Source organism: Eucyclogobius newberryi, unplaced genomic scaffold (assembly GCF_026437365.1).
Source record: "Eucyclogobius newberryi isolate DKJ021-1_F unplaced genomic scaffold, fEucNew1.0.hap1 SCAF_8, whole genome shotgun sequence".
Classification (NCBI taxonomy): Eukaryota; Metazoa; Chordata; class Actinopteri; order Gobiiformes; family Gobiidae; genus Eucyclogobius; species Eucyclogobius newberryi.
This window is the reverse complement of record NW_027316500.1, coordinates 6699808-6712505: the sequence shown is the minus strand read 5'-3', so window position 1 is coordinate 6712505 and position 12698 is coordinate 6699808. Positions and strand designations below refer to the sequence as shown.

Genomic DNA, 12698 nt, shown 5'->3' with positions numbered 1-12698 from the left:
CGGGAATGAGTGTGGAGAGACATTCAGCGGATTGTCGGAGTTGAGAATCGACACAGAGCTTGACATACGTGCAACACCACTTTTATTTGTATATATTTATTTATTTATTACTTTATTACGTTTTTATGATGTTACCGGACAAACAACATTCCACAAGAATAACAGGGTAAATGCTCATTATGCACATGAAGAAAACAGTATCACTTGACTATGTTTACAGTGCAAAGGTAAGAATTACAACACACATAAAAGACACAACATCAACGAGCTGTAAATACAGTAAATACCAAGTTCACAGTCTAATGCCAGCAGTGTGACTTACCTTTTCACTTTCATCATTCTTAAAGCATTATTGATTGCTCGTCGCTGCTCGGTTTATATACTAATACACTAATATATGTAGAGTGATGGAGCGATTGTGGACGCCTCCGTCATGTCTGCTCCGTCGCACACGTCCACAGAGGGCAGCGCGCACTCCAAATATTTACTTAACTCGGGGCATTTGGAGCTGTACTTGGTCATTAGCCTGTTAATGTTCATAAACAGTGCCAGGGGGGCCGATATAACAGTCTACACAGTGTCTCCGAGTCCCATTCTCACCGCCGTCCTCCTCTTCACTGTGGATTTATATTAAGTATGAAAGCTCCAGCCAGACCTGTGCACTGTGTACTTACTGGATCCCAGCTGAAATGTCTCTAGTACCTTCGTGTAAACAGATCCTGTCGCTGGCTCCCGTTCGCTGCAAACCCCGGCCCGTGTTTCTCAAACATTTATTTTTGAGGACGGACGTTTTTCAGATGCCAAATGACCTCTCAGCGTGGTTTATTTTTGCAGATACTTGTAAGGAGAATGTAGCTTCAAGTTGTTAAGTCATTGACAATATGAAATACCCCAAAGTTTGTTTTTCAAATTAAATGCACCATGTTTCTAAATCTATGTGCTATTCTTAATGTGGTCTTTTTGAACTGCCATTGAAAGCATTTGTGCTATAATCAGTATCACTTGGCTTTGTACTGCAGAGCTATAACACACAATCATTTAACATTGTCATGCAGCAGACAGTGTAGGGCTCGATCATACTGGAAATGATTCCAATTCGCAATATGGATCAGTTCTAGTTCTATGTTCTATTCACATACAATAAAATGCATGGACTTGTATAGCTCTTGTACCATGTTATATTCACATTTATTCATTTAGATCTTAGTTTTTAAATTACCGGTAAGTAAGTAATGCTGATTAGATTGCTCAAATTTGTCTTGACTTGACTTTTATAATAGTTGTAGTAGTAATAACGTTCTTTATGTTACCGTGTGGTCTTAGTAGTTCTGATAAAGCTCAAAATCATTTTAAAATAGTTTAGAAAAGGTCCCATTTGTCCTGTTTTTGTGTTGTTTTAGTATCGATCCTTGCTATTGGCTAGAATCTCATTTTCGATAACCTCAATTTTTTCCAAAAAACTATGAACGTCCAAACCGAGACGATCATAGCATCACTGAGCTCTTTTCTGGCCTGAATTCATTTGGTGATGTTTGCCCTTTGACCTTTCAGCCTCGTCATGTGACCAGGAGCAGCAGTCGGCGCAGGAGGAGGCACGGCAGCACAAGAACGACGCGGTCTTTGTCCCGGACTGTGCTCAGGGGGGGCTGTACAAACCAGTGCAGTGCCACCCGTCCACAGGTTACTGCTGGTGCGTGCTGGTGGACACGGGACGGCCCATTCCAGGAACATCCACCAGGTGAGCCAAAACCGGGCCCCTCGGTCTGTTTGTGTCTGTAGGAAACTCTTTATATTTTCCGGTTTGACACAGAAAATACGATCAAACTACTACTGGCTGATCTATCAGTCTTTGGTACGCGTTGATCCACTTTTTGGTCCAATTTTGGATAGTTTCTTGGTTTAAACAACTGTAGCAATAATGTAGTCCTCGTTTAGACCTGGTTTTGTCCTAGTTTAGACCTGGAATAGTCCCGTTTTATATCCTGAATAAATCTGGTGATACTTGGAAAGCCAAATGTTTTCTTTGGTGGTACTTTATGTTAAAAGTTTGATCGTTTATTCAGTTATAGATCATTTGGCCTTGAATTAAAAAAACATATCACTGAAATAAGATAAACCTTTTACACACGATTGTCCTAATTTGCTAAAAGCTTCTCTATTCCATTTCACCAGTCATTATAAAGATAATAAAAAAATATATAAGAGCCACTACAAAGCAATAGCCTACATAGTAATTAAAACTATTAATAGAAATAAAAAATACACTGTAAAATATACAAAAAACATACCTTAGGCAAAATCAAGAAAATAAATAGATAATATATATATTTTATTTATTTCAAGTTGAATTATCTTGAAATCAATCAGATTCAGACTGAAAAAAATCTATATAAAATCGATCTAAAAAAATTAATCTATAAAAAAGTGGTAATATTAATTGGCCAGTCATTTCTTTATCACAGATGTGAGTATAAATAAATACCCTTTTTTCACATTTCAAGCAGAATTATCTTAAAACTACTCACAAATGGAATAGAACAACTGAAACATTTATAAAGGTTTTTATAAGTTATCTGTCCAAACTACTAATATCAACATTAGGCACACACATTCTTTTCATTCATTGCACCATGACCTATGCAGCACACATCTCCTCTGCTCCAGACAGTAGCTCAGGGGTCAAAGGTCACAGAGAGTGGACAGAGCTGGCATCTTTTCCCTTTTCTTCAGCTGCAGATCACATTAACAAGGCTCCAGGCCCAGAGCCAGGCAGCCCATTAGCACACATGTGGACGCCTGGATTTTCCCTCTCCAGTTTCTTTGTCCTGGGATGGTTTTTGGCCCTGTCGCTCTGCCGTACCCTCCGCTGCCCCACGCTCTCCCCTGTCCTCACCTCCTCCTCCTCTCCCCTCCATGCACTCACACTAGACGTAGCGGTGGCCAGTGAATAAAAATGAAGATAATATTGCAAATGTTGCTTACAAGATATTCAACATTTTCATATTGAGTTTTATTCCTGCAGTTTTGTGATTCATTTTACAACATTTCACATACTTAATCCTCTTAAAACAGGTTTAAACATATTTCGGTTGGACTGACATAATATTACCTAAATATATTTATCAGGATACACCCAAAACATTTTTACATTTACATTTTTGTCAATATCGCCCACCCCTAACCAGAAGCCTGAAATGAAATGAGACTTTACTGTCAGAATAAACCTGTTCTTAAGTCACTCACGCATATTAACGATGTGCCAAAGGGTTTGTAAGAGCTTGGGACACGTTAGAGAGAGCCTGCTTAAAGTAATAATGCATGTTTTCCCAAGGTATTTTAGCAATAACACACTTGTAATTGAATGCATGCGAGATAAATGTAATGCTATACTGTGAAGCAATATCATCTCCATCATCCCTTCAAATAAAAAGTGAATTCAGTTGGCTACATGCACGTTAAAACATTGCATCTGTGTGTGATTTATTTATTTTGTCACAGTTTTGTGTTTTATTGACTTAGTTCTCCCTCTGTCACAGATATGAACAGCCAAAATGTGATGGTAACGCCAGAGCACATCCAACCAAACCCAAAGACCACTACAGGAGCCGGCATCTCCAAGGTACGCCTCCGTTACTACTACACATGCTGCCCTTTAAGGTTACAAACTTCAACACTTAAAGCTGCATTACCCAACGAGTAGATTTTATTTTACTCAGAAAAGTGGACATTGTGATGAAAATCTCACTGCTGCTTGCTGTTTTAATTTAATTGTAAAGCATTTTATCACTCACAAACACGGGAGCAAAAGCAGTCCACCCAGACTCATTGTTCTGAAGCTGTTGCCAAAGGGTTTGTGAGAGTATTGGAAAGATTTAAATAGCATCTTCCTCCTTTCTCAGTTTAAAAATCAATCATTATTGTCAAATTTGAAGTGAAAAGTTTAACATCCTACTGTCATTGCAGATTTTTGCACTTTTACTGTCATGCTTTCTCGCTGGACAACATTTATAAATATGCAGCTTCATCATATATTATTAACATTTGGTACACACATGTTTTCATTTAGTAACAGGTACAGTGTTACATTGCACATAATGCTATAGTGACAGTATTGAAGTATTTTGATCTTTTACTCTGCTTCATTTTTGAGCACTTAGAAACGTATGAATTTAAATGTCTGAACTGGGCATGGTTTCAGTTAAGACTTGAAGGTTCCCAGAATCTTCTTTACTGCTAGAGAAACTGATTGATCAAAGATGGAGGATAGAGAGAAAAACAGCAGGATGACAGCTGAAGATAACGGATGAGAGGAAGATAGGGACGTGTACTGACAGACGCACTGACAGCGGCAGAGATAACGCCACTGTGGGTGGAAAAAAGAGCTCGTCCAGGATTACAGAAGTATTTCTCAGACCGAGATTGCTGGATTGTCAGTTCTAAAAGGTTGTCATGCATGTAAAATGTATCTCAAACAGGCTAATCAATTCCATTTGGAGTTTTAGCTGCCAGTTTACGCTTATCAATGCACTTTCAAGACATTATTACTAAATTGGAATTAAGTTTATGCAAATTTCTCTAAGTGCTTTTGGATTAAACTTTAGGAACAAAGCTTGAAACTCCATTTAAAAAGTTCACTTATTGCTGGATGGAAAATGTAAACAGTTTTATTTATGGAAAGTTGAATATTGAGTATACTGTTTATGATAATAGCAATTTTAAAAAATGATTAAACATAAAACAAACTTGCAGTGAAATATTTATTTCAATTTTATTCTATTTCTGCATATTTTGTCATTCTAAACAGTTAAGGCCAGGTACTTTTTGTGCCATACTTGAACTTCAACCATCATGGCATTTATTTGAATATTTTCATCAAGATAATCACACACAAAAAAAAGGTTTGTTTGTTCGTTAAATAGAAACACGAGTGAAAAGCTGTGCCCCCACATCTTCTGTACAAAGTGAAGCTCCATCACTACTTTACCACGAAGCAATTTGTCGTGGGTTGAAAGTCAGTGAATCACCGGGTAAATCACGGTCAGGTTCTGTTCTCATCATTGTGGGAATGACATACTCCTCCACGTTTGATTTTTGCGGCGTGTGATGAAGGTTGTAAAGCTGTAGACTGACCACACGAACAACGACCACGACATGACTAAGAGCCGCGAGCACCAATTTTTATAAACTCATATTTCCTCGATTTGTTAAAAGGAATCCATGTCCTCAGAGCAAGTTTTGGATTTCATTCTTGCAGTTTCAGACAATGACACGACATGAAACCACAATTTGATATGGAATTGTAGTTAATTATCATAGTACATAAACCAGAACAAAGATAAACTCAAGTGTGATGCCCTGAAGTTAATATTAAACTTAACACCTAACCTTAAATATGTCCTTTAGCCAATGTGCAGCCCTAACATATGTCAAACAAAGAGTTTTTCTTAATGAGGATGGATAAGAATTATGATATGACAGGGACAGCTCATGATAGTTGTTGCTTTTGACAATAACAAATGTGGAATAGTGAATATAAGATAACAGATGCCTAAGGGGAGTGTTAAATGTAGATAAAAATGGATAAGACGTCAGTTGGTGCGAAAGAATTGCCCATCAACTCAATGTGGTGCAGTTCAATCCCCGCTCGGACCCTTCACTCCATGGCCTGTCATGAAAACCCATCCTTCAATAAATTAGAGCTGGAAAAACGTGTTTGGGACTCTGTATTTTACATGTTTCTTTGCAAGCGGTTGGTATTTTTTTGTGATTTGTTGTAGTATGATAAGATTGGAGCTTTAGAGTGTCAAATATTAACTAAGTACACAAAGTAAGATATCATAGTATAACATCTTTAGTGAAGGGTTCACTGGGACTAGCCCGCTTTGGGGTTGTTTTAAAGTAGTTGAAGCATAAGGCGCTAGTACAGCTGGCAGCCCGGTGTAAACGCTCTCTCTTTTTTCTCACACTTATTGTGCTTTATCTCCTATATTTTGTAAATATAGTTAGTATATTTTTTCAGTTGAATTAAAAAACTGGAATAGTTTTTTAATTCAACTGTTTTTGACTTTTTTCGGCTGGATTTGAGCGTTTTTCGTTGCGTTCGTTGCGTTGTTGTGACGTGAGCTAGCTCCGAGCGAGCCCACCAGCCCCCCCCCCCGCGCCCTCCGGCCGCGCTAAAGTACGGCGTGTCGTCGGTACACGTTTATATACACGTTTATATGAAAGAGGAACTTCACGAACGATCTGGACACGCACTGGAATCGCTTTAAATTAACTTGTTTTGACTTTATTCGGCTGGATTGAGTGTTTTCGTCGTGTCGTTGCGATGTGTTTTGGCTCCGGCCCCGCCCCCCGGCTCCGGCCCCGCCCCCCGGCCGGCGCCGTACCGCGTTTCCACAAAGGAGGAACTCATGAAACTGCGGACAACAGTCGTCTTACCCGGAGATCGTCACGTTATCCCGTCGCAATACTGACCTAACCTAATACTGATGTGCAATTCTGTCGTATGTGCAATTGCTGTTGGAATTCATGTGCAATTCATGTGCAATTACTGTGAAATTCATGTGCAATCTATGTGCTGTCGTGACACATATTCATGTGCAATTACTGTCGGGATCACATGCAATGGTATTTATTTATTTGTCTATGGGAGTTTTTATTTATTTATAGGAGATCTTCTACTGAAAGTGTTTTTCAGACTTCCTATAAGTGATCTGTTCTTGTGGATCTACCTCTGTATCTTCCTGCGTTGCACCAATGAAATTTCCCCATGTGGGACAATAAAGGAATATCTTATCTTATCTTATCTTATTATTGTTATTATTCTTCAGTCATATTTTCTGTTGCAAACCCACCCTGCCTGTTTCGAATGCGGTGGGCGTGCGATTGGCGATGGAGGGTCCGATGGCCCAGATCAACAGCTTCAATCAATAGATAAATAATGTGCAAAAGTAGCAGTTAGTCATTCCAGGTGTCCCATAAAGTCTAGCTGAGCAGCGTGCTGTGTCTCTGGTGGATTGGTAAACATGTTAATAATTCAGTCAGGCTGAACAGAGCGCCCACTGTTCACCCCTCATCCCAGTGTTTATGTAAGAGAGGACCAGGCCAGGACTGGGCCAGGACAGGGCCAGGACCGGGCCAGGACAGGGCCAGACCGGGCCAGGACAGGGCCAGGACAGGGCCAGGACCGGGCCAGGACAGGGCCAGACCGGGCCAGGACAGGGCCAGGACCGGGCCAGGACAGGGCCAGACCGGGCCAGGACAGGGCCAGGACAGGGCCAGGACCGGGCCAGGACAGGGCCAGACCGGGCCAGGACAGGGCCAGGACCGGGCCAGGACAGGGCCAGACCAGGCCAGGACAGGGCCAGGACAGGGCCAGACCGGGCCATGACAGGGCCAGGACAGGGCCAGGACCGGGCTAGGACAGGGCCAGGACAGGGCCAGACCGGGCCAGGACAGGGCCAGGACCGGGCCAGGACAGGGCCAGACTGGGCCAGGACAGGGCCAGGACAGGGCCAGGACCGGGCCAGGACAGGGCCAGACCGGGCCAGGACAGGGCCAGGACCGGGCCAGGACAGGGCCAGACCGGGCCAGGACAGGGCCAGGACAGGGCCAGACCGGGCCATGACAGGGCCAGGACAGGGCCAGGACAGGGCCAGGACAGGGCCGGAGCTGCAGGTGTCACAGTCTCACTCAGCCTTGTGTAAAAGTGAAGGAGACAGAGAGCGATCAATGGAGCGGCGTAACTGCTGCTGTGTGTTATTGCTAAGACATTGAGCAGAAATCCACTGAGACTGACCAACTTTGTGAAGCATTTACAAGTTGTGGTTTCTAAATGCTCCAAACAATAAGGTGTTAGATTGTGTTGCAGCTACAATGCATTTATGGAATCAGAATCAGAATCACAAAAGGTTTATTGCCATTATCAATGAACAGAATTCACAAACATAGGAACTTGCTTTGGTGAGTCGGTGCAACATAAAACTATGAACAATGATAAAACAACAAGTCAAAAGTAGGTTTTTGGTTGTTGGGCCTGAGTAGCTTCTTTGACATTTACATCAACAAAGTGGTCTATATGTATTTATTCTGCTTTTTGCTGGCTGTCCACTGCCCGATTTTGTCCATCTGGTATAAAAGATTGGGGATAAACTTGTGTTAAAGCTCAAAAAATGTGTCTGATTTGTTGGAATCTATGGGATGTCTTTTTTATACATTTTCCCAAAGCACAAAAAAGCAGTTAGCATGTCGCACTTGGGTATAGAGTTTGACAAATGTGAACCACTGCACAGTATGAACGTGTACATCTTACAGTTTTAACTTCCAAAACTCTTGAAAAACAACGGAAGTAAATATCTCAATAAACACTGCGCAGTGGACACCTGGCTTAAGTGTGCTAAAACGATTGTTTTTTTTTTCATAAAATGACTCAGACATCAGCACAGTATATTTACCTTGGTTAAGTAATTATGGGACTTTCCTTAACAAAAACACTTCATTGGTTGCATGCAAAACTTGGTCACTTGCATTCTTGCTTTTTCAAATATTACATCACTTTGCACAAAAACAATTGTCACAGTCAAACTATGTCCGAAATACCACAACTGTAAAACGAGCTCCTGAAAGTGCACGATTTTGAATTTGGAAACGGGCAAAATAGACAGAACAAAATTCCCAGCTCCTGTGACTTGTTTTTCTTTACGGTCTTTGCGTCATTGGCTGTAAACCCTTTCACTGCACGTCCCGGGATAATTACAAATGTTGCCTTCAGGTTGCTGCAGCCCATTTGCCGTAGAAGCGCTGGTGTTGAGAGGTTTATGGGGCAAGAGGCAGCAGAGAGCGCGGCGGTGAAGGGGAGAGGGAGCGGGGGAGACGCGGGACGGGGCAGAGTGAAGGAGCTGAGGTCCCGAGTGCTGACAGGACTCTGCCCCATGTGGCTCCATAGAAAAACACAGGGCCTTATTGACAGTAGCAGACGGCACACACATACAAACATACACTTAGGGCCAACTGCTCACACCACATAGGTCAACAATCATTTGACTAATGGTTTATGTGTCAGAAAGTCCAAACATCAAGTCAATGTAGGCTGGTTGGACCTGATTTTATTTTTACCTCTTGTCGTAGATCATTTTATACTGGTCAAGCTGTGGATTTTCCTAATACCGTAGTGGAATATTGTGGAAAAAATGTGTATTTTGGTGCAGAAAATGCATCACATGCCAGTTTAGGGCTGGCCCAAAAGCTGAATATACTGTATGATGTATAGTGTATGCACATTTCTTCTCAAATTGCTCAATCTCAATTTTTGATTTGGTTTGGTTAAAGTTAGAATATTGATTTCATAAACATAAACCAGGCAGAACACAAAGGTAGTTCAGTGTATTCCTCCATATTCTGAGCATGTTTTTACTGACAGAAGATTGGCAGTGGTCTTCTCAGATAAAAAGACTCAAGGTGATCATTGACAATTTTCTTTGATTGGATCACAATTCAATGAAAATGTGATTATTTGCCCAAACTTTCACTAAAAGGCTATTATCGTTATCCAGATAAGACATGTCTGATTGTGGACATATTATGTAAAATCAACTTTAATGAGATTTGACAACAGTGTTTCATCATCATTAGTTTCCTCATAGTCGGATTTTGATTGACTCAGGCATGTTTGAGTAATTGTATTGTTCTGCAATTGAGGCTTGAGTGCTCAGAAAAGTCCTGTTTTCACCCACCCCCTATCCCCGCCCACTTCCCCTGTCATTAGTTGCAATTATTTGAAAAATGTTGACTCTGAGTGAGACATGTTTTGTTCTAAAATGTCCCAAAGCCATTTACCACAAATAAAAAAATATAGACAATCCACTGCTTGTTACAGTGAAATGTCACTATGAAGAGGCGGGGTTTATCAGGTCTGCCGTTCTGAACAGGAAGTCATTGGACGTGTTTCTTTTACTAAGCAGTTTTGGATCAATATTGCAGTTTACAATTAACAAAATGTAAATGTATGATCTAGTTACATGTTATAGTTCAATAAGTACCTGTAAAAAAGCACAATATCTCCTCATAGTGCACCTTTAAATGTTGAATCTGTGGATGATCCTCCTCACAGTGAGACCAGGACAGGAGGATTTTACAGCTGAGCAGAAAATGTCCACACTTCTCTGACTAACAGCGGGATCCAGCCCCGGGGCCAAAAACTGTGCAGATCAGACAAACAGGCCCAAAAACGACCTTTCAAGAGGAACTGGCTCTTTTTGCACCCCAGCACTTTTTGTCCATTAAAGTTATGTCCAGGCAAGGCAATAAAATCTCTGAGACATCATTTTGCAGACCCTCCACCAAAAAGGGCTCTAACTAAAAGTATTTAGTTTGTAAAATATAACCTATAATAAGTCAACCCTCCACAGCTCAAATGTGAACTAAAAAAGAAGAAAAAGTTCCACACAAATAAAAGGCTCAGAAGATAAAAAATATTGTCTGATTTTTGAACGATATCACATAAGAGACAGTCGTGACAGGCCTGGAGTTCCGTGAGTGGAACTGAAGTGTGTAAAGAGTGCAGCGTTTACCTGTTGTTCTCGCTCTTGGCTCGGACACGCTGAGATAGCACGCACGAGATAAGATGACAAAGGCAAATTAAAGTGGCATGAAGAGATCTGACAACCCAGACTCAATCAGTGCCCACTTGTCTAATCTTTTCAGTGGTCTTTTGTGGAAGTTCCAGTGCTGTTTCCATAAATAACACTAGAGGCATCCCGACTGTTATGTATTTACTTCTGACCCGCAGCAGAACAACATCTTCAGGCACTGACAATTTCCATTACACGAAATGTCCCGTAAATACAACCCAAAACTGTTTTCCCTAAGCATAACCTAATATACAGGACTTTACCAAAATCACTGACTTAATAGATCAACAAGAGAACTTATTTGGTTACAGTAGTTTGATTGCACAGTAAAAAAAACATCAGCATTTATTCTCTTGTGAGGAATTATGATGATGTAAAAAGTTAAAAAAAACTTTAAACCCACAAAAACAAATCACAAAAGTGTTTTTTTTGTTTCTGAATTGACTTCAAGGACATTCTAAATAATATTGTTTAATATCAAGGTGTTCTAATATTATTTGTTTTTTACGTTTACCCAAAAAAGTAAGTTAAAAAGTAGTTTCCTGTGTGGCATATTCAAAGAAATCTCCTTCAAAACTTGAAAACATTGGATTACATTTCTGACAAAGCTGAAAAAACAGAACCATTACATCCATTTACAATTGGCAAAATATGAATTTAGAATTTTAACTGTTCCAAGATTTTAATTACCTAAAAACCCTGTTGTTCAAACTAAAGAGGACTTTGGACTAATCGGAAGGAACTTTAAATAACCTTGCTGGATTCTCGTTATATAACACAAAAAGAACAAACAATACCACGTGACCAGTGAATCAAAAATCCAAAGGAAACAAGAAATACATTGTTATGAGCCCCAATATATCAATCCCATCGGTCCCACTGTCAGTTAAATGTGTCCATGTTTAAGTTCAAAGTAAAAGTCTGAAAGTCTGTTTTTCCATGAAATAAAATGTCCAACGTTCTCTCAGTCCAGTCCTTCAGTCGGCTCAGTTCTCGTCATACATTTTTTAGTTACTGCTCTTTTCTCTACAGCCGTATACTCCACAGGTCTCCATTCAACATATCCATCGTTGGAGTCCTACATCCGAGGTACATTGTTTTAAAGTCAAATGGACTATTAGTGTCGCCTCAGTGATCTCATTCCAGTATTTGTGAATAATAGAGCCGTCCCAACACACATGGTAATGAAGAGCCTCTTGACATGTGGTCGTGGTCCTCCAATGAGATGTACACATAATTTTCCCATTCTTTGTCTGTCAAAACAAAATTGACATATAGCTTGTTAAAAAAAAGAAAAAGGAAAGTATACAAACATGTAAGATTTCTACTAGAACAGGACATTTTATCATCTTTGATCCCCCCTAAAATAATAAAGAAATAAATAAAATAAAGATAAAAGTTTCTGGGTGGCCTAAAAATGTAAAGAATCTTTTTTTTAATGAAGAAAATAATAATAATCCTGACTAATCACTTTTTGTTGTATCCACATGCCACAAATTCTCTGCCGACAAAAAACATTTTCGCTCCATGAACTACAATTGTGCCACGTCTAGACCAATTAACCACGAGACGTTTGGCAAGGCACCGTTTCGGCCATTAACAGGTGGGGCTGATATTTTACTGGGCAGAGGCTGAGCGGGCGTACTCAGACCTAAACGCAGTGCACTCGTAATCATGTAATGAGGAGTTTGGACATGTGACTTTTAAGCACTATTGGGAGCAGTGTTGTGGAGGCAGCGCTGGTCCACACCTGTTACAGAGGCCAAAGCTGCTATTATCTGCAGCGAGGAGAGAATCTGGCCCCTCAGGCTCGGGCCATAAAGAACACCAGAGAATTTATCCTCCACAGGTAAGAGCTGTGAGAAAGCAGGAATCTCTCCCTCGGCCTCTAGCCCTCACCTCCTCAAACACTCTTAAAAATATACGGCGTAAACCAACAATTACTATCATTAGTCATTCCACTCCAGTTGTCCGTCAGTTTGATTTTTCCCCGTCGTCATTTGGCATGCAATAATGCCTCAGTGTTGGTTTTACTTTGGCATTTAATGATAGAGTTTCCTCTTGTTTAGC

General features: G+C 40.6%; 1 protein-coding gene across 2 annotated transcripts in view; it reads left to right on the top strand.

Annotated features, from left to right (window-relative positions):
* smoc2 (SPARC related modular calcium binding 2) overlaps positions 1 to 12698 on the top strand; it is a 48379-nt gene that overhangs the window by 31345 nt on the left and 4336 nt on the right. For both annotated transcript variants that reach the window (XM_072437195.1, XM_072437194.1), the window contains exons 8-9: positions 1552 to 1738; positions 3537 to 3619. In XM_072437195.1, the coding sequence (XP_072293296.1) occupies positions 1552 to 1738; positions 3537 to 3619 (270 nt within the window). The remainder of the gene's footprint in view (positions 1 to 1551; positions 1739 to 3536; positions 3620 to 12698) is intronic.